Source organism: Streptopelia decaocto (assembly GCF_964273445.1).
Source record: "Streptopelia decaocto genome assembly, chromosome: 2".
NCBI classification, from domain to species: Eukaryota; Metazoa; Chordata; class Aves; order Columbiformes; family Columbidae; genus Streptopelia; species Streptopelia decaocto.
The window spans coordinates 81,527,599-81,555,397 of record NC_138655.1 but is presented as its reverse complement, the minus strand read 5'-3'; the positions used below and the strand labels follow the sequence as shown (position 1 = coordinate 81,555,397).

General features: G+C 38.0%; 1 protein-coding gene across 1 annotated transcript in view; it reads left to right on the top strand.

The window, feature by feature from the left end:
- Nucleotides 1-27,799, top strand: part of CDH12 (cadherin 12) — a 243,216-nt gene that overhangs the window by 161,713 nt on the left and 53,704 nt on the right. Inside the window, exons 5-6 of the mRNA XM_082045286.1 lie at nucleotides 1,660-1,827; nucleotides 24,419-24,606. Coding sequence (XP_081901412.1) covers nucleotides 1,660-1,827; nucleotides 24,419-24,606 — 356 coding nt within the window. The remainder of the gene's footprint in view (nucleotides 1-1,659; nucleotides 1,828-24,418; nucleotides 24,607-27,799) is intronic.

The window sequence follows — 27,799 nt, the reverse complement described above, 5'->3', positions numbered from 1 at the left end:
CTGCCCTGGGACTGTGGGGTGGACCCAGGCGCAGGGAGAGCACAATCCCTCGGGCGTGCATGGGACAAGGTGGACACTGCCCCCCTCGTTGGGGCTCTACAGGCCCCCACACTCCACCCTGCTTCTTGGGGAATCCCTCTGTGCCGCCCTGCAAAGGGCCACTCCCACCCCAAAAAGTCCCATGGGTTTATTTTTCACTTGTGCATGCTGTCTGTACCAATCTGCACCCAGCCATTTTCTGCAAATTATAGCTGAACATATAGGATTATGCACTTTTAAGATTTTGACAAATAAATGAATTTTCTTCTCTATATTTGGTTTTGAGAGAAAAGCTTGAGTGCCCAAAACCTTGTAGCTTTTTGCAGCCTCATCAGCTAATCCTATAATCAATATTACCTCTCTCTATATATAAGTCTTCCTTTTGTCGTATACATTCTTAACATATGAGAATGAAGATTATGGCATACCTATTTAGACATCAGCTACCCAAAATCACTGAAGATTCAGAGTCATTTGGGTAATGTCTTCACATGATATTTTACTTACATTTCTTTAAGGAAACTCCTGCATCTGTGTGCAGAAAACTTTCTTTAAAAAAAACTTTCTGAAAGAAAAGAGTCTTCCAATAACAATTAACTATTCAGTATTTCCGACTAACATAGTGCGGTCTATTGTCTAAGAAGGAATTGTGTCACCTGTCAAATAAAATTAAAATCATAGAATCTTTTTGGTTGGAAAAGACCTTGAATATCATTGACTCAGTCACTTCCCTGTGCAGCCTGTTCCTATGCCTGACAACGTTTTCAGTGAAGAAGTTAAGAAGTTTTTCCTAATATCCAATCTAAACTTCCCCTGGCACAACTCGAGGCCATTTCCTCTTGTCCTATCACTTGCTACTTGGGAGAAGAGACCAACACCCTCCTTGCTAACAACCTCCTTTCAGGTAGTTGTAGACAGTGATAAGGTCTCCCCTCAGTCTCCTTTTGTCCAAGCTAAACAGCCCCAGTTCCCCCAGCTGCTCCTCATAAGGTGTTTGCTCCAGACCCTTAACCAGCCTTGTTGCCCTCCTCTAAGCTGCCTTTCTTGTAATGAGGGGCCCAAAACTGAACACAGAATTTGAGACGTGGCCTCACCAGTGCCGAGTACAGGGGGATGATAGCTTCTCTAGTCCTGCTGGCCACATTATTGCTGATACAAGTCAGGATGCTGTTGGCATTTTGTGCAGAAGGAATATTGTCTTGGCATACTTTAGCTTAACTGTGATGGCAGGTGACTGGTTGGAAACAATTGAAGAGGCTCTGAAATGCATTGCTACCTCTTCCTCCATTGCCCTACCCTGTATAAAACAAGGTTCTTCAGTTCCCACGTGGCAAACCTATGCTCACACCATTCACATCCCTATTAACAATGCACCATTTTCTTTCAGCCGTTCATGCCCTGGTTGAAAAGTCACAGCAGTCATTTTGGATGGTCGAATAGCTGATGAGCATGCTTTTGAAAAGCCTGAGTGATTTGCATGGTTCTGTGAGAACTTGTTTCTTATCAGCCCCTTAGGAGAAGTTTCATTGCTCGTCTAAGAGATCCTGTATAAAAATGTAACAGCAGATAATCACGGTCCTTTGTTTACTGGTACTTTCTCTTTGCCATTTCTTCTTGTAGGCGTAATAAGAACAGCTTTGCCAAATATGGATAGAGAAGTGAAAGAACAATATCAAGTTCTAATCCAAGCCAAGGACATGGGAGGACAACTGGGAGGACTAGCTGGTACTACCACTGTAAACATTACTCTCACGGATGTCAATGACAACCCACCCAGATTTCCTAAGAGTATGTTGTATTCCAAATTCACTAATTTTCAAATAAGCATGACTGAAAGTATTAATGTGAAAAATCATTTATATAGGGAATTGTGATCCAGGAAGAAGAACAGGATATGATGAAAAAACTTTTAATATACTGTTTTTTTGTGTTTGTTTGTTTTGTGTTTGTTTGTTTTTGTTTGTTTGTTTGTTTAAATAATACAAAACTCAACTTGAAACTATGAGTTTTTAATATTTAAGAGGAAATACATCATAATTACACAGCATCAGCGTGAGAGTTCATTTCATTTACACTTTAAAAATTATTTGGGAAATACTGTTTTCACAAGAGAAACTGGATGATAGCCTTCAAATGAAAAAAAGGTTATAACCCGAGACTTCCAGGTACCAAAGACAGAACTGGCTCATGCTAAACGTTGTTATGGTAATAAGGAACAGATTTTTTTACATGTCTTGGCCCAGAAACACAACCTCAAAATAGTGATCATGCACTGACAATTTATAACATTTCATACCAATTATTTTAAATGAGGCTTTTCAGAGGTATGCTAATTTACAGAGTTCCACAGTTTGTGTATGATTACTAGGATTGTCACTTCTTGCTCTCCTTAGATTTACTGAAGTTTTATGTATTCTCTATCTTTGGAATGCAGACACTAATCAAGCATATACCTTGATAACTATGCTGAAAAAATTAGCAGCTAAAAGTTGTTAGTAAGGCAGATTCATATTAGAATATTCATGTGAATTTGCAGTAAGATCATGGCAGACTTTTACTTTGTATCACTTGTCTTGCACATGAATTGTAATCCCACTTTATGTATTATGAATGCTCCTCAGGTACCAAACCACACCTGAAACTTCACAGTTTTCTCTCATATAGAATTTTTTCCTCTTATTTTTCTCAGCCTTAAAATATATTGTATTTCTGCAGGCATGTAAGAATGACCATGTTAAGACAAAGATCCATCTGGCCCCGCCTTATGTCTCTTACACTATTATCTAGAGGGCATGTATAAGAACAGACTAAACAGTACTCCAGAACATTTCCTTAGTTTCTAACCAGTTTTTAGTCCAGATGGTGTCTTTGTGTTTAACAACCCTCAATGGATTTTTCTTACAGATTTCAGAGCCTGCAACATCCTAACTAGGGAGGTGCACATATTAATCATATATCACACAACAGCTTCCCCTCATTTGTTCTGAATTCATCTCTACCTGTCTACCTGCATGTTGACCTCTTTAAAGAATTCAGAAAGTGTTGCAAAATATAACCTTTACAAAAGCTGTGTTCAGGGGTTTTTTGGTGTGGTTGTTTTTGTTTTGTTGTTTGTTTGTGTTTTTTTGTTTGTTTGTTTGTTTGTTTATTTGTTTGGGGTTTTTTTCAGTATGGGATATTCTCCATGAGTCCATTAACCCTGCTCCTACTGTTTTGCCCTGTGCATGTCAGTCGTATCTATCCTTAGCTCCCTCAAAGTCTGTGGTTAACTTTATGGAAAAAAACAGCATTGTATTAACACCTCCAAGCCTTCATGTGCCAGAGTGGTTTGAAGCAAGATAACACACATCATAATAGTCCACTTATTTCATCCTTCAGGCTCTTCGGCCTGTAACAGCTAATCCCGATGATGTGTTGCTGTTGTGTTTGTTTGTTCCACTACGGCTTCTATAACTTATCTAACCTTCTCATGAGTCCCCCATAAAGAAGTGTTCCAGGATAGAAAAATTCCCCAGGTATTCTATGCCGAACACAAAGAAAGAAAAAAAAAATATTAGGTTTTACATTTGTGATCTTATCTTCTCTGGGCACTTCTTCTATATCTCAATTTTGTGTTGACTTTACACAGTTCCTTTCAGGTTTTTGCCTCCAGATGTCTTTAAAAGACAATTATTATTAGCTTGTTTGCCAGAGATTTATTAAAACTCATTTTTTCTCTTCTTTACTGTGGTTTTATAGACAAAGTAGATTTTATGGTTCTTTCTACTGTCCTCCCTGAGACACAACTTCATTTTTTGACAGATATGTTGTTGCTTTTATTAGCTATATTGTTTACCCTTACTGACTTGCTTTTTAATAGGTGTTGTACATTTGTTGTGGGTGTTCAAAATGGTGTCACTAGATAGCATCTAAACCACCCATAGTGATTTAAACTGCCTCAGCTATCACATTCAGATTTTTATAGCAATATCCCTCAGTTTTATTTATTTTCACTTTTTTTTTTTTTTTTAACCTAGTACAACCAACATATAATCTTGCTCCTGCAGATATTACATTTAAACTCATATGGTTGCTGCAAAATTTTCCTGGCAAGCTAGTGTTAATACTGTTCTATTCTTTAAGTCTTATTTGACTTAGAGCTTCCTTTAACAACCGTCATTATTCCTCCACTGATAAAGTCTACTTTGTCTTTCCTGTGTTTTTTCCTCCTTGGTATTGTGCTGACTGACTGATTTTCTTATTTTCCACAGATTTTGAACATGCATGTTGTGCTGATATTCTTGTCTAGTGTTAGGCATTAAAGCTATCCATACTAGTTCCCATTGTAACCCGTGCCTTTATAATGTGTTTTTTTCTTTGTCCTTTTTACTGAACCCTAGTTTGATCCTGTGTGATCTACCATTTCTGTGTTTTCTACTGGACTACCAATACCTTTTGTAGCATTCTTCAGTGAAGAATGCAGAATTCTAGTTACTGTACCCTTTATGTGAACTGTGTACTTTTGCATTTTTTTAATTGTGTGATTTCCAACACACACAATTTTTCCTGAGCTATTCAGCTAGAATCACAATGGCCATAGGAAAGTGTTTAAACTTTCTGAAGCCTGTTTTTCCTACAGCCAAAATGAATTTTACATCTTCTCAATGGGCACCGATTCTTTAGCAAGTATCCCTACTTTCCAATAATGTTAATCCCTTCTCCTTACATCGTTTTCTCAGGCAGCCATTTAAAGCTTTGCCTTTTCATCTTTCTCTCCCTGATTGCATATAGTGAGACAATTTCAGACAATGCTACTATAACTGTCCTTAACTTCAGCTTTCACTTGGCAGCCTAAATTTCATCCCTAAGACCCCTGTCCAGTCTTACCTTATTTTGTCAGAGCTCACATGGACTACAACCACTGTCACCTCTTTTCCTTTTCTGACTTCCTGTCAAAACACATGTGACATGCTCCAAATCTGGCCAACAAGCAAATAATCCTGGAGGATCTCTTTGAACCAACATTCTTACTGTCCTCATCCTCAATGCTTGCTAAATCATCCACCACTGCAGTTTGCTCTTTCCTTTCAGCTGGAACCTCTGCTGCTGGAAGGGTTCTACAGGGGCAAGAGGAAATAATGCCTAGAAACTGGAAAACTCAATGCACTGGCAAGTTCCTTGGGCCCAATGCTCCTTCCTGCATCTGATTTTCAGTTTTATATTTTACTTCTTTTTTGCTGTAAGGAGCCTTAGTAATTTTCTGTTTTATTGTATGCCTTCATCTACTATGGCATTGCAAAAAATACACAAGTTTCACACAATGACAAACAGTTTTCATGACACAGAAGAATCATGGAATATATCATCCTTTTTGAAGAAGATAGCCTTAAGGTCCCATTTAATGGATGCACTGTACATATGACATCTTTGCCCAGTTACGCTATGAAGGAGGAAAAAAACAGAAAAATCACAAGAGACCAAGCTTGCCCTGTGCTTTGCATGCTAATAGCATTGAAAACCTTTTCTTTCTATTATATCAAATGTCACAGAAGCTGAATTATAGCAGTGACTCTCAACAGAGGAGAAAAATACTGGAGGTTCCTGTTCATATTGAAAATAATAAACATTTAGCATGGCTTACAAGCTAAAATGTCAGTATAGGGACTCTGGTGTATTAGAACAAGCTTGATCAAGGCAGACAGTTGCCAGAAGCATTCTTTTTTTGGGGGAGGAAGTGAATGTGTTACAGGCAACATGTTTATATTCTTGTAAGCTAAAGACTTCTGCTTAATCAAAATAGTAAAAGCAAAAATCCTGATCAATGGGGATTTACTTAGCCAGTCCCATTTGCTTAAGTTGTATGTGAGATGATGTATAGTGTGTCTGAAATTCACAGAGACAAAGTTAGTTACAGTTAACAAAAAAAAATTGATAGAAAAAAAGTTGAGTATGAATTTTATTTCTAGCATAGTAACTGTATTTTTCAGTTTTGCTCTTTGAAAACATTGCAATGGTTCAGAGTAACTACTTGCCAGAAATTGAGTTCGTAATTTGTTTGACTACCATAGTTAAAGGGATACTTGTGTAGAATTTTAGTTTATGTGTGAAAAAGAAGCCTCTAAAATCAGGTCTAGTTAGATGTCAAGTTCAAGCCTGGCAAGACCTAAAGAGCCCTCGCTGCTGCTGAGATTTGAGACCTCCAGTATCACACTAGTCATCATGGGTCAAAGAATCCAGGAAGTCCAAGTGACAAGTGAAAGAAGGGGCTGAAGGTCCTTTAACACTAATTGCTGCAGACTAAATGTTTTTGCATCACATAATCAGGACCACAGTTTCCTGAAGTACTTATACCAAAGATGCTATGCTATAGATTACCTTATCAAATAAGAAGATATTACAGGATAAAGTTTATATTTATTTTCTGAACTCAACTCAGTTAAGCTGAAAGAAAAAAAAAATTCACAGCAGAAGTGGGAGAACATACATTATTAATACTTTGAAGAAGCTAAATTGATAAATAATACATTACAAGCTTGCAAAAAAAATGTATCACGGAACACCTTCATCTCATCAAGGGTCCTTTAAGGAGACAGTCAGATTCAGATGGGATATCAGCATCCAGTGATGAAAAACCACTGAATATCCTGCTGAACATGGAATTTTTTATTTAGAACTTGTGCTTTTGAACATATTCAGTGGGGGAACTTCCACCTTGCATGTCTCACAGTAATGACGAGTGGAACAAAGCGGAAACCTCTAAACATTATATATCTCTGTCAGAGTTGTTTGACCTGCAGGTATCTATTGGCCCACATTTCAGAAAACTGAGACACTTCAGAAATGGATATTTTCTTTATAACTAAAAGGAAAAATGAACCTGAATGATTTCATGAGTAGAAATTTATTTCCAGAAGTGTTCTATTTATGTCTTATCTGACTCTCCATTAGTACAATGACTTTCTGCATTACTGTGCATGTTTCATTGTTGAAGATAGAACTTTTTTGTAAATATTAAAATAAATGTTTCATACCAAAGTTTGATTCTTGCCAAAACCAGTAAAAATAAGGCAAAGACTGAAAAGAGAAGTGTTTTTCCTATCATAGCAATGATACTGAAGCAATTAAATTAAAATATTTTACTACACAACATTGCCTTTGAATAGAGTGGATAAAAGCTGCACACTATAGCTGGTTAAGTAAAAAGACAGTTCAGCACATCACCTTCCTGGAAATTAATGGGCTAACGTAATGCATCACGCGTTAGACCAGTTTGAGCTAGCTGAAAGGACAGATGCGGCTTATTTCCAATTCTTTAAATGAGCTTTAAGAAAGGATGGATGGGTTACATTTACTTCAACATTTAAATGACAAAAACTGTATAATTAGTTGGTATAAATTATACTTTATGGAATCAAAGCAATTAAGTGAAGTCATTGATTAATATTTTGTAAGGTGATTGTGCTTCAGTTTTCCTGTCTCTTTCTTTTGTTCAGTGATGACAGAGTGACTGTGAAAGCTATTTAGAGAAATAAACTCATATATGCCAAGCAATAAAAGCACATGCAAATTATTTTAGTCAAAGAAATAGTAAGTCTTTTTATTTTGTTATGACATAAATATACTTTTAGAGGGTAAGGCTCTGATATAGAAGAAATCCAATTACATTTTAAAATTTATACAGTTTTTATTCTGACATTAGCAAATAAATGACCATTCTCAAGTGGTTTAGGAGCTCATCAGTAAGTTTTTATTTTTAAGGTGTGTATATTTAAGGTGACACTCCCTTAATTTCCTTTTTTTATTCAAAAGAATTGTTTTGCTAAAGCTTTGTATTATCATATCATTTTCATCAAACAAGAGAAGTCCATATTGTAGGGGAATGTTTTAAAATAGTTTTTAATAGAAGAAAAATGAATTGATGTTTGGACCTAATACTTGAATTTTGTTTACTTGTGCACATCTTGGCTTTAAAAAAAGCATCTCTCTGATGGTCAGAAACCATTATCTCAGGGCTCTTTGGCAGCCACATTTAAAATATTCAGACAGCTGTAGAGAAACACATCACAAGAGCCATTTTTTTTGCTGTCATTGGTCTTTCTAGAGGGATCCCAGTGAAATCCATCAAGTTAGTTTGCATAAAAAAGCATGGCAAATTTCCAGAATGCTAACATGCTTGGAAACAGAAATGCAACTATTCATCCTTCTGGTAATGACACTTTAAATAAGGCTAGGACCTTTCACCTCATCTGCCTGTCCATACTGTAGAAATTTGCAGTTAACTGGGTTTAGATTTCCAGAGTGGCTAGTACAATGCATTTCACAGAATGTATTAAAAACTCCACTAGAGACAGCAGAGGAAACATCAATCTTAAATAGAGAAGTCAACAAAATAGACAATTCAGAAACCTGAAATAAAATATCTTTCATTGATATAATTTCAGGAATTTCAGTGCAAGTAAAGACCATGATAAAAGGGAGCTGGCCTTTTTTTCTCCTAGTAATATGAACTTCGCATACTACTTGAATGATCTATTATCTGGATGATCTATTATATAAATCTATCATCTATTTCACAATTATGATATTAGGAATAGAGTTTGCATATTATTACCCTTTAGACAGCATCTATTTTCAGTATTATTTATTGGTTCATAGCATGTTTTAATAAGTTTACTTCCAAGTAAAATCTATATAAATATTTTAAAAGACAATCAAGTACTGAACTATACATTCTTATGCATACACACTCTGTGGATTGAAGGCTCTTATCTAAGTTATTTATTTACATATTCTGGGAAGCTTAGTATATCACAGAATTTGCATACACTATTAAGCACCAGTTTTACTATAGAAAAGAGGTGAATTTTATTCACTCAGTAAACTAAATGTGACTAATTCCATTAATGTGACTTTGAACCAGTCTCGCTCAGATTTTGTTGAAAAATTGGTTTCAGATGCCAAGTGCAATTAAAAGGTATTCCTCATGAGTTAGAAAGAAAAATCTTAAAAAAGAAAAAGACCAAAAAACAAACCAAAACAACAAAACAAACCAAAACAAAAAAAAAATATCAAAACAAACCAACCAAACCAAAACAAACCAAACCAAAATTTTAACCCACTGATTCGGATGAGTGGCACATGAGAGAGAAGGTCCTCAGATAATAGTGTCTGCTTTTAAAGATGCCAGAAAACAACACAGATCCCACCCAGCAATCAATTAGACACAGACTGTGTGATGAACAAATAATTCTGTTCACTTACCTACAAAATTAAAATATGAAGGGGTTTTTTTGGTTTTTGTTTTTGTTTAAAGGAAGGTTTATTCCCTCTCTGCTTGGACAATATGCTAGAAAACTTTTTTTTGGAATTAAGACTCAGATGTCTGATCTGCCTAGCTAAATATTTTAATTAGTCTGCCCAACTTTCTGGAAAGTTATTCTAGCCACTACAATTTAGATATGTAAGTACGGCTTCTCTTAGTACTGTTAATGGTTGTTGTGCTTGTATCTTCATTGGCTTTCAGAATGACAAGAAATCTATCTTTCATTGATTAATGAATTTGTCTGGCAGACAAGATGCCCTAATTCAGTTCCAGCAACTAATTACTTATTTTATACCAAATGGGAGATACTTACACAGGACAGGTGGACAGACTCATTGCAGACTACCCTGCAGGGAGTGATTAGGTGGGAGACCAAGTCAGAGCTTGCTTTGCATCAGAAAGAAAGGCTGAATCCTGGCCTACTCAATCTTTGTTAATTTTCTAACCACTATGCCATAAAACATAAAGGGAAAAAAGTACCAGCTTGTTTTTGGAAACCAATCTTAAGTTTTTTAATGTGAGAAAATCTTAAGCAAGTCAGATTTCCATTTACCTGTGAGATTTGGGTAAACTAAAAGTACACTTTTAAACTGAACATATATTTTAATGAATCATTTCAAGTAGTGATGGAAGACAGAAAAGCAAGGACTCCAGAAATGGGCCCATGCCATTGTAAGCCAATCATGAAGCCAGTATCCATGCAGAGGTCATTATAATTTTGTGTTGTAATACAAGTGAGTCACTTCACTACAGTTCTAATGCCAGCAAAACAACAGGCAAATCAGCATGTGAATAAATACTAGCAGACCAATATTTGCACAGTGCTCTTAGAGGAATCTGAAAAGCATTTAGGGTAACTCCTCTTCAATCCAGGTTCACAGAATCACAGAATCACGGAATGTTAGGGATTGGAAGGGACCTCAAAAGATCATCTAGTTCAATCCCACTGCTGGAGCAGGAACACCTAGATGAGGCTACACAGGAATGTGTCCAGGCGGGTTTTGAATGTCTCCAGAGTAGGAGACTCCATGACCGCCCTGGGCAGCTGGTTCCAGTGTTCTGTCACCCTTGCCATGAAGAAGTTTCTTCTAAAATTTAAGTGAAACCTTTTGTGTTCCAGTTTGAACCCATTATCCTTTGTCCTACCATTGGTTGTCACTGAGAAGAGCCTGGCTCCATCCTTGTGAAACTCACCCTTTATATATCTGTAAACATTAATAAGGTCACCCTTCAGTCTCCTCTTCTTCAAACTAAAGAAACCCAACTCCCTCAGCCTTTCCTCATAAGGGAGGTGTTCTGCTCCCTTAATCATTTTTGTTGCTCTGTGCTGTACTCTCTCCAGCAGTTCCCTGTCCTTCTTGAACTGAGGGGCCCAGAACTAGACACAATATTCCAGACATGGTCTCCCCAGGGCAGAGTACAGGGGAAGGAGAACCTCTCTTGACCCACTAACCACCCCCCTTCTAAATCACCCCAGGATTTCATTGACCTTCCTGGCCACAAGGGCACAGTGCTGGCTCACAATCACCCTGCTGTCCACCAGCACCCCAGGTCCCTTTCCCCTACACTGCTCTTTAAAAGGTCATTCCCCAACTTATACTGGAACCTGGGTTTTTTCCTACCCAGATGCAAGACTCTACACTTGCCCTTGTTATATTTCATTAAATTTTTCCCCATCCAACTCTCCAGCCTGTCCAAGACTTGCTGGATGGCAGGACCGCCTTCTGGCATGTCAGCCACTCCTCCCAGCTTGGTGTCATCAGCAAACTTGCTGATACTGCACTCTATTCCCCCGTCCAAATCATTGATGAATATATTGAATAATACAGGCTCCAGTACTGACCTCTGAGGCACTCCACTAGATACAGGCCTCCAACTAGACTCTGCCCCATTGACTATGACTCTCTGGCTTCTCTCCTTCAGCCAGTTCCCAGTCCACTTCACTACCAGATCATTCAGACCACACTCCCTCAATTTAGCTGTAAGGATGCTGTGGGAGACTTTTTCAAATGCCTTACTGAAGTCAAGGTAAACCACATCCGCCACTCTGCCATCATCTACCCACCTCGTTATGTCTTCATAAAAATCAATGAGCTTGGTCAAGCATGACTTTCCCTTGGTGAAACCATGTTGACTGCCATTAATGACCCTCTTATCCTTGGTATGCCTTGAGATGGCACCAAGGATCAGCTGTTGCATCAGTTTCTCAGGGATGGAGGTGAGGCTGACTGGTCTATAGTTACCTGGGTCCTCCTTCTTGCCCTTTTTGAAGACTGGAGTGACATTTGCTTTCCTCCAGTCCTCAGGCACCTCTCCTGTTTCCGAAGACTTGGTAAAGATGTTGGAGAGTGGTCCAGCAATGACCTCAGCCAGCTCCCTCAGCACCCACGGGTGCAACCCATTCGGACCCATCATTCTCCAGATTGTGTAATTGCTCCCTAACCCAGTCCTCATCAACTAAGGCAGACTCCTCCGTTGTCCTGACTTCCTCTGGGGCCTCAACGGCACGGGGCTCCTCAGGACAGCCTCCAACAGAGGAAACAAAGAAGGCACTGAGTAACTCTGCATTCTCTGTATCTTCTGTCACCAAGGCACCCACCTCATTCATCAGTGGGTCTACATTGCCTCTGGTGTTAGTCTAATCTGCCATGTATTTAAAGAAGCTCTTTCTGTTGTCCTTGACTCCTCTTGACAGGTTTAATCCTAAGGACGCCTTAGCTTTCCTAATTACCTCCCTACACCCTCTGACAACAGCCTTATATTCTTCCTAAGTGGCCAGCCCCTCCTTCCATGATCTATAAATTCTCATCTTCCACTTGAGCTTACCCAGCAGTTCCTGATTAACCACGCAGGTCTCCTGGCTCCCTTCGTTGACATTCTACGTGTCAGGATGCTCTGATCTTTAGCCTGGTAGAACAGTCCCTGAACACTAACCAACTATCTTGGGCCCCTTTACCTTCGAGCAGCCTTGCCCGTGGGATTTCCCCTAGCAACTGTTTGAAATGGCCCAAGTTTGCCCTGCTGAAGTCCAGGGTTGCAATTCTGCTTGCTATTCTGTTCCTGTTACATGAGATCCTGAACTCCACCATTTCATGGTCGCTGTAACCAAGGCAACCCTCAACCTTTACTGCTTCAACCAGACCCTCGTTGTTAGTGAGGATGACATCCAGCAGTGCACTCTCCTAGTCGGCTCCTCCACCATTTGCATCAGAAATTTATCATCAATGCACCGGAGGAACCTCCTACACTGTGGCTGGCTGGCTGAGTAGTCCTTCCAGCAAACATCAGGGAAGTTGAAATCCCCCACCACAACCAGGGCCTGTGAATGTGAGGCTGCTCTCAGCTGCCTGTAGAAGTTTTCATCAACTTCCTCATCCTGATCTGGTGGCCTGTAATAGACACCCACAACAGTATAACCCTTGCCAGCCTGCCCGTTAGTTTTCGCCCATAGACTCTCAGCTTGCTCCTCATCCGTGCCTGCACAATACTCAATACATTGTAGTTGTTCTCTCACGTAAAGAATAACTCCACCACTATGCCTGGCTGGCCTGTCTTTCCTGAAAAGGACATAGCCATCCATGACCACATTCCAGTCATGTGAGCTGCCCCACCATGTCTCCAGAATTGCCACCAGGTCATAATCTCCTGCCTGAATACAGGTTTCTAACTCCTTCTGCTTATTCCCCATGCTGCGCACATTGGTGTACAGGCATTTCAGGGAGTGAGCTGAGCACACTGATTTCACCCTAGGGGTATGGGAAGCCTCCCAGTCTTCATCAAGTCTGGAGTGCTATCCCACTGATGCAAGCCCAGCCACAACCCCATCTCCCTTTGTGTCTAATTTGAAGCTCTCCAAATGAGCCTCGCTAATTCCTGCCCCAGCATCCTTTTGCCCCTGTTAGATAAACCTTTCCCACATATCACTGTTCAGCCTAGTGTCTTGTAAAACCAGCCATTATCAAAGAAGCAAAAGCCCTGTCTGTAGCACCAGTCTTGTAGCCAATTGTTTAGGGACTTAATTTTTCTATTCCCTCCCATATCATCACCCAAAACTGCAAGGAGGGAAGAGAAAATCACTTGAGCCCCAGACTGTTTTACCATCCGTCCCAAGGCCTTGAAATCTTTCTTCATTCCCCTCAGACTGCAGGATGCAGCTTCCTCCCCATCTGTCTGGAAGATCAGCAGTGGGTAGTCATCTGTTGGGTGCATCAAGTTGGGTAGTGTCCTGGTGATATCCCTGATCCCGGCTCCAGGTAGACTACAAACTTCCCTACAATGATGATCAGCTCTGCATATTGGGCCCTCTGTCCCTCTCAGAAGGGAATTGCCTACTACAGATACCCTTCTTTCTTTCTTGTCTGAGGTGGTCTTGAGATGTGGAGTCAACTGCCTCTTTCTATGTGACCTTGTAGGCGGGCCTTGCACCACATCTTCACCTACCTCTTCTGCAAGATCCAGGGCCTCAAACTTATTACGGAGGGGCACCTGGGGAGGCAAAGCAGGTAGGGAGGGGGGTTAACCGCGGTACCAAAATGGAACTCACTTCCAACCCTTGTCATCTTTTCTGTCACCTACCTCTGCCTGACAGTGACAGGGCAGGGGCTCTCTTGATTCTTCCCCCTCTGCCCAGCAGGGCAGGGGGTCCATCAACCTTTTGGGGAGTATACCCTCGGAGCCTCTCTGAGTGGCATGCTAGGGATTTACTCCACCAGTCGATCTCCTTTTCACACTCCCTGATGGACCTTAGTGCCTCTTCCTTAAGTTTTGTGACCATGTTGAGCAGATCTTGCATCTGCTCACAACTCACACAGGTGGAATGCTGCCCTCCTTCCCTGGCAGCAGCAGGCTGCTTCCCTGCAGCTGCAAACCTGAACAGCCATGGTTCTGGGCAGGCTGTTGGTCTCTGTTGCTGTAGTCTTTTTGAGACAAGCTCTCTTTCTGGAGGAGACCATGGTTGGCAGCAGTCTGGGACACTGGCAATAGGTGAGAGGGTCTAACAAGCAAAAAGTGACAACCTCTGTGCCCTACTACACGAGTTACCATACCCACTGCTGCAGCACAGTGTGGCTGGTACTCACCCGCATCACAAGCTGGTTGCCCTTCCCAGCACCTGGTGGGCAGCAACATGTCCGTGCCCTCCCTGAGGCTTTTTCAAGGTGAGGGGCGGGGGTGGGATCGCCCTCATCATGGTAACGCCCATGCCACGTCAGCTGCTCTTACAAGGACTGCCTGGGGCTTCCGGGTCTCGAGATCGAAAGCGCCCGATTCAGAGAAGAGATCAAAAAAAAAGGCTTCTCTGTACATCCTTCTAAGTCTCACACCTTTGCACTATCTGCATATCTGTCTCCCCCTGCTGTGGCCTTCTCTTTCCTCCTTACCCTGTCTGTTCTTACATTAGACATGCACACTTGTCTCCCTTCTCCTAAAACAGACACAAATATATCCTTCATCTTGTTTTCATCTTATAACTTGATTGTGGTCAACTCCTGCTTCCTGCTCAAATGTTGCATTTTTTTTTTTTCCTCCCATTTCTAATATAATGTTTTTTGTTTGTTCACTTCCAGCTCTGAATCTCTCCACATTTTGTTATACTGAGGCCATGACTATTCACAATCCCAGATAAGCTCTTTACAGCTCCGTCTTGCTTGGTTTGGCACCCACACTGTCAGCTCAATGACCCTTGCCTGTTGTTTCTATTTGACCTACCTGAGTTAGCTACACTTTTGACAGCTAGTCATAAAAAAGCCTCTGTACATTTTTTTTCCTACCCCACCACTTAGTGCCATTATAGACATTTTCAAATAGACTAAAGGTATAAACAAGCTCATTTTATTTTGCTTTAGAGACTTAAAGTAGAACATGAGAGTGTCAGGGAAAGTTCCTGGGCATTTCAGTCATCCATACTGTTAGCTTTAGCACAGTCACTGGGCACAGTTATGACCAACACCAAGTAAAGCTTGGCGTTTAGGGAAACTGATACAGATTAGGAACTATTCTCTGCAATCACTTTCCATGAAGCTGACCTATTTTTGTCTGGTCAAAAGAACTTGATAGTATGGAAGTAGGCCATTCTATACTGGCTACCTTCCGGATGGCAGAGTACAGCTTGTACATGAAATGTCCTTGTACAGTTGTAGCTTTTTTGAGACTATGCTTTGCAATCCAGACCAAGCAGCCCACCTTGGGTCATAGCACCTGACAGTTAATTAGGCTTCTGTTACTATGTGCGTGCAACACAAAGGAGTTAACATAAAATTTAACACCTCTACGGATTTGTGATTACACTTAATTTCTCTTACTTTTGTTCTTATTCTTTTTCACATCAGAATTCTTCAAGCACTTTCAGTAAGAGCTGATTTGCCCTTAAAAATGGGTGCAGTAAAAGCTCCCTAGAAACTTCCTTTTTATTTTTTGGTAGCTGTCACCGTAGCATTATCTTGATCATAAAGCATCTTGAACTGTGAAACATTTGATTCAGACTGAACGAGGACACAACACCCAACCTAAATAGTTAAAAAAAACCCCTGAGAAATAAACTGAAGAGAGAAATATTCAGTTACCATGGATTCTGAGAACACTAAATGTTTAGTAAATTTTATGATTGATACACTTTGATTGTTTTTTAACTTTCTCAAGGATGCATAACTAGCAAAGGCTATTCTTAGAGGGCTGTTTGAAGTACTGATTGAAGGACACAAAAACCTCTTTAAAGCTCTAAGGTGAGACTGAACCCTCAGTTGCAAAGCAGAGCATAAAAACAAATATAGCTATTTCTTGGTACTGTTCCATAACCAATGAAAAATATAGGTACTTTTTCACTAGGTAAAATGTCATGCTCTGATTTCACAGTTAACAATAGTCTAAGAAATACAAATGAGAACAATAGTGGTTAGAAGTTAAATATTATCTATTCATCATAAAATTCTGTTGTTTGTCTGCACTTATCCAATTCATTTTGCCCCTGTCATCAGCTTTAAACAGTGATTGATTATTAACAGCAAGATTTATAAGTCAATTATTTTTAAACACATCATTATCATCATAGTAGATTATTATCATTAATAATTGTATTCTACATCTGCTACCTTCTGTAAAGAAGGTATAAACAAGTACCCTTCATAGAAATTCAACAAACTTTGGCAGGAATCATGACATTCATTCCACTCCAATGTGTTGTTTGTGGGGAGCTATGAAAAAATTATTCATTCAAAACACGAAGAGTATTTAGATTTGATACATGAAATTATCCCCGGTAACCTTGGGATGGCTTAAAAGCATGATGCATCTCCACCTACTCTGTGATTCTGAAGAGTAGCTAAGGCTACAGATTCAACAGCCTGGGGTTGCCTTGCAATGCCTTGCGATGCCTTGCAAATTAGTTGCAAAGCAACTCACAGATGTAGTGTCATTTGCTGCACCACTGTAATTTCTGGCAGCATCTACCTTTCTCTCCAAGACTTGCCATCCAAGTAAGAAATCAACACATCAACAGTGCAACATGAAGTGAAACAGACCATATGCAATTATCTAATTATAATTACAATAGTTTAGGCTCATGATTTTCAGAAGTGCCTGAAAAACACAGTTGAAGTTAGACTTTCAGGAGTGCTCCAGCCCTTGTAAAAACATTAAATAAGACACCCAAAAAGTATTTGCAAGAATCCAGAGTTTCCTACTGACACAAGCAGGAGCTGCAGATACCAAGAAGTTTTGAAATTGTCTTCTCTGATTCTAAAATGCATTTTTACTTGTTTTTTTTTTTGTTTGTTTTTTTTATTGCATAAAGAAAGCTGTATTAAAAAAAAACAAAATAAACAAACAGAAATGTCAATTTTTTCTCAATTTTATTATAGTTATTTTTTTTCTAAGTGGTTTCTACCTACAGATTTCATTGCAAAAGGAGCAGTATTTATATAGACATTTTACCTTTAAACATTTAAATTGGAAAACATAAACATCACTTTTGATAAGTTGATAATACTTGTTGCAAAGTATAAGAGACTACAAATGTGAAGCCAATTGTCATCCTACTGTATAATTATTTTTTTGGTCTATATCACACAATCAATCACAAGTATTTTAAGGAAATGGCACACAGTAAATCAAAATTTAAAGAACAGTAAACTATTAAGAACGGGCATTTCATGATTTCACAATTTTATCTTTAAAAATAATAATCTTCTGCTTCAGACTGTGCCAACATGGTGAAGAAAAGTAATATGTATTTCAGAGAAAAAACATTTACATAAAATGTACCCAATGAGCATGTGAGAATCAAGGCTTCACAGGGAGTCTTCTGAGTAACACAGATGTTCACCATGTTTTGTTTAAGTGATTTTGGAATGCAAGTTAGATGTGACTCAGGACTAAAGACAGGGACCTAATTTCCTTAGTCGATGGAGAGAAAAATGATTCTTCCAATAGAGATGATTTAGAGCACTTGGCTTAGATCCTAAAGTAAATGGTTTGACCACATTCTTAAAAGTGAATTAATTGTAGTAAAATTGTGTTATTATATTTTGTGCCAGAGTAATAAAGAAAATATGAAAAGGCTCCCACAAGATATTTTAGAAGCAGAGATGTTAAACAGAGCATTACAAACTCTATGTCCCATCCTCGGCAATATACTTTTTATCATGTTAACATTTCACATATATCATGCAGTTTAAATTTTATAGAGGGAATAAGTGTAGTGATTTATTCCATGGTGACAGTGTGATCAGCAGAATATTAACAATAGACCCACCTGATAAATGCCAATTACATGCTGCCTAAGATTCTGAAAAAGGAAAGATATTTTCTCCTGAAAACTATTTTCTATCTGTAAGGCATGCAACACCTTGATAATTCTTTATAACCACTATATAACTTATGTAAAATCATTTGATTCAAGTTTTAAAATATAGCCCCCCTCCCAAATATTTTTCTCATTGTATTTTGAACCTTTTTTTTACTGACTTTTTTTTCTTTGATAATAATTTCTTGATGAGTAGACTGGATATTAGCAGAAGAGTTCTTTATTGGTCATGATACATAAGTTTTCCACATAAGCCCTCAGAGATACAGGAAAAATGTCATCTAACACATGTACATATTTGCAAAGTCAGACTTTGCACACATGACCATTTAGCCACCACTCTTCTTCCATTTAGCAAGACCAGTTAAAGGGCAAGTGATAATGGTGAGATCTTTCCTATGCAGTAAAAACAACATGATTAAAGCAATTACTCAGGAAATTTATTTTGTCTCCTCAGCTTGGTAGAATTCATATAGTCTAGGAGAAACCCTTAACTGTAAACTTGAAGAAGTTCTAGAAATGAACATTTTATTCTCCTGCTAGTGCCAACTGCACCAACATACAAAAGAAAATGTAAGATTCTTCAAAGAAGATTGAATATAAGTCTTGCCTGGGTAATAGGAAACACACATGTGAGTATCTGAGGCTCCAAACAACTGCTTCTGGAATAATTTCTACATTATGCTGTTAAACAGAACATTCCCTCTTGCCTTTGCTACACTCAGCACTCTTTGGAGACAGAAGCTGTAGTTCTGAATATCTTCAGCTGAGAAAATGAAGTGGCATTTCCCATTTCCTGAACCCTTGCTTCAATGAGGAAAATATTATGCCCTGTGGAATTATCTCTGACATGCAATGGGGGGATTATTTTTAGAAAGCTTTCTGACAACAGCTTGTCAGAGAAAAGAAACAGAAAATTATTAAACTTATTTTTTTCAAGATACAAAAATTATACAAGATATGATAAACGGGATGCTTTTTTTCTCTTTTGGGAAGGAAGACAGAGGACAGCCTCAAAAACTCAATCTGATAGCTCTCCTGAGAGACTGACAGTGTCCTGCCTTAGCAGCTGACAGCTCTGGGGAAGCTCTAAAGTTGAGCAAGATCAAAGTCAAAACAGGCTTTGGTTTTGCTAATTTTTCTTTAAGAACTGGGGACTCTTGGACATCTAAGATGACTGCAGTCTGGGGAGATGTAGCTCTTGCTTGGTGTGGATTTTGGGATCCACAGATGAAAACCAGGAGTTTTTAAGAATGGTGATGCTATATCTACAGAGGTCATAAAACTTAACTCAGAGCAGTAGAGTTTAGGATGGAAGAAGCCAGAACTGAGCACATGGTGACAAAGCCCGGCCATTCTACACAAGGTCCCAACCCCCTGCAAGGCATAGAGCTGCAGGTAGGAGAGGCACAAATATATCTCACTGCTGTGCTGCATCACATCTTCCTAGTTTTAGGAGTATGTAGATCAGATGCCACTAATTATTAGGCTAATTAGCTGTAGCCAATGTAATACGTTTGACATACTGAGTATCTGCCTCTAGTTACAGTATCCCTTCTTTTCCCTATTACACTACTCTTAAAACACCAGCAAGTAAATATGAGCTGTTGTCTTTGGATTCTTCCTAAACAGACAGAAATCAGTGCCATTATAACCTGGCCAGGATAAAAGCTGAAATGCTTTGGTACTATAATTTAAACAAACAAGAATATTATAAATACATAATCTGTTTTGTTTCCTAAGAAAACATTGAAGATCTAGATTAAAGACAAAGAAATGTTTTATTTCAGTGTTGGTGCCCATAAGATTCATGCTATCATGATTAACTGCAATGCAACACTTTGGCAGCTGACAAAGAGAACTGAAAAAAAATTATAGTCAAAGAAAAAACAGGACAGGATAATCTTGCATACACACAGTACATGTATGGTCAGAGATTAGAAAAAAGCTCAATTACCATTTACAGCTCTTTAGTTGAAGGCCATTATGCATTTAGCTTAAGTCCTTAGACACTAACCTGAGTTATTTCTTAATGGTTGATTTGCTGATGAGATGTAATGATGGGTTAGTTTCTTATTCTCATCAGTATTGAAAATCTTTTTGGTAGCTGAGAGTGTACCCATAAACTGCAGGTGTGGAGAAACAAAACACACAAAAAAAACCCTTTGTAAGTAAAAATTGAACCTCAGAACAGCTTTTAAGCCTTAAAAATGAAAACTAATCTAATAATGTCAAAAGAACTGTAAATGTGTGCTGAATTTCAGTCAATATGACTGATTACCTGTCACTTAGCTCCGATTTCTTCCTGCTGTGCACTTTGGAATCATCTTTGTTTTAGAAAATTAGAGTGTATGTGTTTTTAGCCCACCTCCCTTTGGTTTTCTGAATGCTTTTGGGGCTGAGTAATAACCCCTATCAGTCATTTCAGCCTGAAAGCTTCAACAGCATCATCAGTCATTTATTTTTATCATCCTCATCGATGCTGTTCAACATAAAACTCCAAGGAAATTTCACACTTTGGGTCACATAACGACTCCACAGGCTTTATAAGGAAATGCCTGAATGCCTATGCTAAGCTACATAATCACTGGGCTTTCTCTGGTTTTGTATTCTGAGTTAAATTTTAAGTGTAATTCAAATGCGAAGTGTTGCATAAGTTAAGCATGTCAACCAGTACATGACTTTTGTTCTTAAAAATAGCATTTAATCTTCTTTACTTAAAATTCTATCTACAACAACAGAGCAAAAAAATCTTGATCAGGCAACATACATTGCTACTAGCTTTCCTCTATGTGAAAATATTCCAACTTGTATATAATATGCATGACAGCAAAAGGGTACTTGGTTGCATAGTCCAGATTCATAGTGCAGTCTGAGGGAAGTAAGGCTTGGTCCCTTGGTTACATCCCATATCATTCATCCTTTACAAAAGCCAGCAGCAAACTTAGAAAACACATTTAAAAGAGATTTATGTGAGCAGAAGAAAAGATTTTTGTAGGCAGAGAAGTCACATGAGACGATCTGCAAAATCTGACAGAACTGTTTGAGCAGTGTAACCATCTGCTGCATAAGTTTGTCTGAGCTGCTTGTTCCATTATTCCTAGAAGATGCAGAGAGCAAGGCTTTCAGGACCTTTGGGAGTAAAAGGCTATTACTCAATCTATCTCAATACACCTTTACAGCAAATAAAGATGGTAGTGTATATAGGCAAAATGGACAATAAAAACTGAATAATGCTAAACTGTCACAGCAAGTCCACAGCAAGAAGTAACGTTTTCTAGAAACAGAAAAATAAAATCTACAAAACTGTCTTTCCTTTACATTTCATGTGCAGCATGTATTGATCATTTTGAATGTCCTTTGTACAAAGACTGTTTTCTGGGGGAAAAAAAATAAGGTTTTCATGTTATACATTATACTCTCTTGATTTTTTTTCCCTGATCTGGCAACAATATACATTATTTGGTTTCATCTATTTTATTCTGAAAGTATGTTGCCCCAGTAGCACCATTAACAGCTTTCATATGCTGTGAGAATGCTATTACAGGAGGACGATGGCAGTGTAATTACATACTACATCTTCAGAGATCTGAGTCTGGCAGAGTTGAAGATTACTTCAGAGTTTCAAATTAATCTGAATGACCCCATCTTTATTGCTGTTGAATTTCTGGAAGTGATGAAATGCCAAGTCATTGAAGATAACTGATAAAAGCCTAAACAATCTACAATGAGTAATGCATTGTTTCTTTGACTTCATGTAAGTTCTACACACTTCACAACCAGGTACAATATTTTACAGAGCAATGTTTGTTTTAATGAATCTAAGTGCTCTTCAATTCACTAAAAATAGATCAACTAGGCAAAGGAGGAAAAGTCCATTTTCATATGTTCTTATGTTTTATGTTCACAAAAATCGTGGCTGTAAAGAGCAAACACTAGCTATCATTTGTGTCATCCAGTGTAAGTGTCTGTAAAAGACCTGAGCATCAGGGCTAGAAACGTGGAAACATAATATAAGATTCAAGACTAGGCAAAGCCTTTTCAGATCCATTTTCTTCCACTTCTTCTGAATAACTTTTATAACATTGGCCCAGTAATATAAATATTTGTAAATGGCTTTAGATAATAGGAGGATTTGTGAATGTCTTCTGCATACCAAGTTACAATATTATTCTTTACTCTGAGTAGTTGAAGTACAACTAAGAAAAAGCTGAGGCTACTCTTGTCTTGATCATATTTTGTGTCACAGTACTCCTTTCCAGCTGTTAAAACAAAACAAAACAAAACAAAAAACATCATAAACCAAAAACCTAAAAAAAACTTCCTTTAATATGTTCCCTTGGAAAAAATAGTGAAATGATAACTGCACAACCATTAGTAGCTCAATCAATGAGTACTACAAAGCTACACATAATAATATCCAAATGTGGATGCTGACACAAGCAGACTACTTACAGAGATTTTCTCAAACAAGCAAAGCAAGTTTTGCATTCAGGTATACTTTTGCATACTAATAGATGGAGGAAGGAAGCCAACAAACCACATTTTTTCAGAGGCAATCAAATCAACAGTTATATAGGTGCCATAGCCCTCATGAAAGTGTAGGTTTGCTCCTAATCCAGCAGTATTAATGTAATTTTTTTCCTCACTTGTAGATATTGTAAAACTGAAAAAGCTGCTGTTTAATTCAGCAGCTGGGTGCAAAAGTCATCTGTACCACTGTTATAAGATATTCAGCTTCTCAGAGCCTTATCTTGTGAAGTGTGACTGAACTACTACGGGTGGAAATCTCTGAGAAAACCCCCTAGTATACTTCCTGTTAGTCATAGTTGCCTGTCCTGCTATAGTATTGAAAAAGAAGTGTAAATTTCCTCCTGCATGTTCACATGTAGAGGAACAGAGAAGGCTATTGCTGATGTTACCCTGCTTCAAATGCTCTGTGCTTTGAGAGCTGTTGGAGGATGATCCAGGAAAACAAAATGGTGGGGCAAGGAAATGCTTGCTTTGTTGAAGGATGACATGAAGCAAATCAAACATCCTGGGCCTGCTGAAATCAACTTCAAAATCTGATGGCAGTTTTGACAGCAAAGGCTGCTGCCTGAAGAAATGCAAGCACTCCCTGCTCACTGGAAATACTTGTCATGGTGTTCATTGGCAGCTGTGCAAAGTAATAACTCCAGTGAGAGGTGTAGCTGAACAGGAGGGGCAGGCACTTCAGCAATGGTGTAATAGCACCATGACAGTGGTGAAACAGTGGGACGGGTTGCCCAGAGAGCTGGTAGATGCCCCACCTCCAGAAACATTCAAGGTAGGCTGGACAGGGCTCTGAGCAACCTGATCTATTTGAAGATCTTCCTGCTCATTGCTGGGGGGTTGGACTAGATAACCTTTGAACGTCCCTTCCAAACCAAACTATTCTATGATTCTATGATTGTATGAGTAAGCCAATCTAAAAGCATTAAAAACAAAAGCCTGCTGCTATTATTGTTGTTAAATTCAAGGCTGACTCAAAGTACTTTGGATCTTTTTTTTTAAATTATTAAAATAACTATTATGTGTAACATCTTTTCAAAATGGTTGTTACCCTGAATTAAACCATTTTGTCCTCATACATCAGTAGTAATGATTATTTTAAAAGTGTAATTTTTCTTTTTTTTTTTTTACTTTTATTGACACTAATAGTAAATAAACTGAAAATAAAAGTGTGCAGAACTAAAAATTTGTTTAGCATTGAAATCTTAGTAAGATCACCATCTACTGACTAATGTATAAACAGTATCTTCTCCCCCCACAAGGAGTGTACATGTAATTCTAATACTGAATATTATAGAAATAGGTGGAAATCCTTTTCCTGTTGATTTTTCCTTTTCAATTGCTGTTAAATACATAGATATATTTTCTCAAACAAAATAAAATTCAGATACTAAAATCTGTTAAGCATAGAAGGAGGCAAATGCTTATAAACATGTACTGTCGACAAGTAGAATTTAATTCAAGAGTCAACTATATGGGTAAAATTAAAGATAGAAATATAGGTAGATAACTCAAGAGACAGAGATGCTAAGGCCCTTACAGTTGCACTGGACCAAATTTAGGAAGTAAGGGAAATTAGCATGCTCATTCAATAAAACATGAATCTTTCTTCTAATCCTTTGTTGTTCTGATCTAATTATTTTAATTGGATGATTTAAGCCTGTTTACTTTGCACAGGCTCCAGGGTTTTAATCAAACTTACTACGTTAATTATCAAGAAATCCCAAGAATGACTGTCTTTGTCACAGGTATCTTCCATTTAAAAGTACCTGAGTCCTCTCATGTTGGTTCTGCTATTGGAAGAATCAGAGCTGTGGATCCTGATTTTGGGCAAAATGCAGAAATTGAGTACAACATAGTTCCAGGAGATGGAGGAAACTTGTTTGACATCACAACAGATGAGAATACCCAGGAAGGAGTCATCAAACTGAAAAAGGTACGTGGCACTGATGGGGTGTATGCACCTATACCTTAACTGAGAAAGTAGGGAAGAGAATTAAATGTTGTGAAATTATACCTCATGCATAATACACAGCAGTTCAAATCTTCATTACAATCTGTGGTTGTGATCTTAGTCCTAAAAGTTTCATTTAATGTGTGATTGGGTATGATTTTTCACAAATAATATCACTTCTTAATGGCAGAAAAGTAATTCTCATCTCTGAGCAGAAAGTATAATTTCTCTTTTATGGGAAGTTTTTTACTTAAAACCATATGAAAAATGCTCAAATTTAGAATATGGAATGAGAGAGCTATATTTTATATTTGAGATAATATATTTCATTCTCACTCGTAAGCATTTTATGTTGAAAATTTTGATTTTATGTTTGTTATTTTAATAATGAAACAGTTTGTACATTACTGTGATGAACAGAGTAGGGTAGAGGGCTCCCAAATGGTTTCAAATTGACATGTCCTACTTCTAGTCTCCTAATAGTGTCCCAAAAATCTGGTTGTCAGATAGTCATGCAAGGAAGTTTACTGCATCCTGGCTGTTGATATTGCTTTAGCATACTAGGATAAGTTAATGATTACTGAATTTATGAATTTTAAAGATGGAAAAGATAAGTCTTATTTGGAATGTAGTGATTAAAGTACTCAGTAGGAAAGATCCAGAACAGGCACAGTCACATTTTAACTAATGGTTGTCTTCTAAGCCCAGGCATGTACATGTACACCAATTATCAACTTGGTTAGTAGAACACGACCTGAACTAGCAGTTTGTTATGAAAGGCCAGGTTATGGTTTGTAGATAGCTCTTGCTTGTAGGTGTAATTTTTGTAAAATAAATACATCTGTGATCTTAACACTTCATAAGGGTCTGGGAAGGAAAGAGTTCTGAACATGTACATTAAGAGAAGCTTTAGGAAAAGAGAAACTTTAGTTGAAATAAAATGTAGAATTTAGATACTTAAATTTCCCCCTTCCCTGACTATGGTTCTATATTTGCCTCATTCTAACAATGAAATTCCTGGCCTGAGGCTCTTGATCCGGGAAATAGTAAATTATTTACCCAGGAAATAATAAATTATCCATGGGTACATTAAAGGACCAGATGATGTTAAATCAAATTTCTGCTGATTTTAGTGTTGTTAAATAGAGGCTACTATACCTCCTTGAAGTAATTTGTCAATGAGACACAAACTCTTTGCACTCTTCACACGCCCCCTTCTTTTTTGACTGAAAGTTTGAATGTACTGCTTCCTCCTTATGTGAATTTCTAAACTTTGTCTCATTTTTAAAAATCGTTCTGATCACCTTTTCCCCTCTATACAGATGACTCAAAAATAGCTCCATCTGGAAGTGCCAGGCTGAGCAGCTGCATGCCCCTCTGTATGCATTGCCAGTCAGAAATGGCAATGAGTGGGAATCATTGAAAAACAAATGTTTGAACATCAAGAGTAGGTATTTTATAAGATTCAGTTCTCCCTGGATTAGTCCTAAACCTCAGCTGTACTGCTCATTTTTATACGGAGCAATGGAATTTTTCTGTACTTATGGTTAAGTATATATATGTCAGACTATATAGAGAAAACATTAAAATTGTCTATGCAGATTCAAACAGCATGCATATAATATTTGTTACTGGTGAAGAGCATCTACATCTCAATTTGCCTTATACAGTTATCTTAGGACCAGCACAAGTAAAATGCCTGGCTACTTCTAGGTCTATACCCAGATAGTTTAGAATTGGTCCTTGCATTTTGCTGCATTTATTTAGACTTTTCAGTAACAAGATACGGCATATATGAAACTGCACAACATCAGATGATGTTGCCTAATTTAAACAATAGATCTCTGTCACTGAACAGGAGAGGAAAAAAATGTAATCCTAATCCCTGTTTAATCTTCTTCATCACAGTGAATGGGGATGATGACAGGTTGTGAAGGTCAGGAAATTCCAGCTTGGTTTTATACAGGAGTGTGGAAAGGAGATAAAGCCAACACACAGGTCCTGCAGCAAAGAATGCCTTTATACAGTCCCCACACATTGCCCTTCACAAAACTTTCTCAGTGAAAAGGCCCCATTCACTAAACCTTAAATGATCTCAGTGTTTTAAGACATTCTGGAAGCATCCAAAATCCAACCACTTACCTTCCTTGCTGGATCACATGTTAAATAAGACCAATGTGGAATCTTAAAGATATTAACTCAATGTTTCTTCATAACCTCTACACTTGTAATAATATCAATGTGTTTTCACAGATTGTAGTTTTCGGATTTTCAGTAGTGCTGGACACTCACAATTCTTTAGACATCAGTTAAAATACATGCTAACTGTATCATACAAGTCTGAAACAGCACTATTCATTTCCCCGCACAGAACCAATCTTGCTTTGCATAGTGTTCAAATCACTGATTTAACCTTGTAGGATTATATAAATATTTAAGTTAGGTATGCATATAAGTCCTTCTTTAAATCAAATCAGGAAACAAATAAGACCAACACTTTCAGTTATGAAAGATAAATAATAAAAGTCAAAGTTACTAATGAAAATGTGATGTGCTGGTTTGCATTTTTTCCTGTGTCATAGCATATTTTGATGCTGCAAGTGCTGGAGTAATACAGTGCTGAGCAATTTCATAACCCTTTATAAAGTCTGCTTTGATTTTTTCTGAAAAAAATTATTGCAGTCACTACATTTTTTGTTTGTTTTTTGTTCTATTGCTCTGCAAAAATACATGGATTCATTTCTATATCAAAACTGAGAAAAATGAAGCCTTCCTACACAATGTTTCCTTTTCGTGGAAAATACATTTGATGATAAAAAATTGCACAAGCCAAACTGTTCTTCACAGCATGTGAAGTACATTGGAAGAGGCAAAAGGCCATTTGCCTCTTCTCGGACACTAGATGGGCACAAACAGCTACAGCTGGACATGGTGCACAGCTTAAATAATCTGTTTTGGCTGATAATTTATTTTCATGCTAGGATCCAATATAAGCCTGATTATTACTTCCCTTGTGCTATTTACATACATTAAAAATGAAATAGCTTTTCTTATATTCTGCTAAAGAAATAATCCAAGTGTCATTTAGCACCACTGTGTGGTAAGTACTGTAATATCTTTCTCTGTCTCTCAAAAAAAGGGGAAAATAGTAGCAGTAAAAAGAGGGGAAAATGTC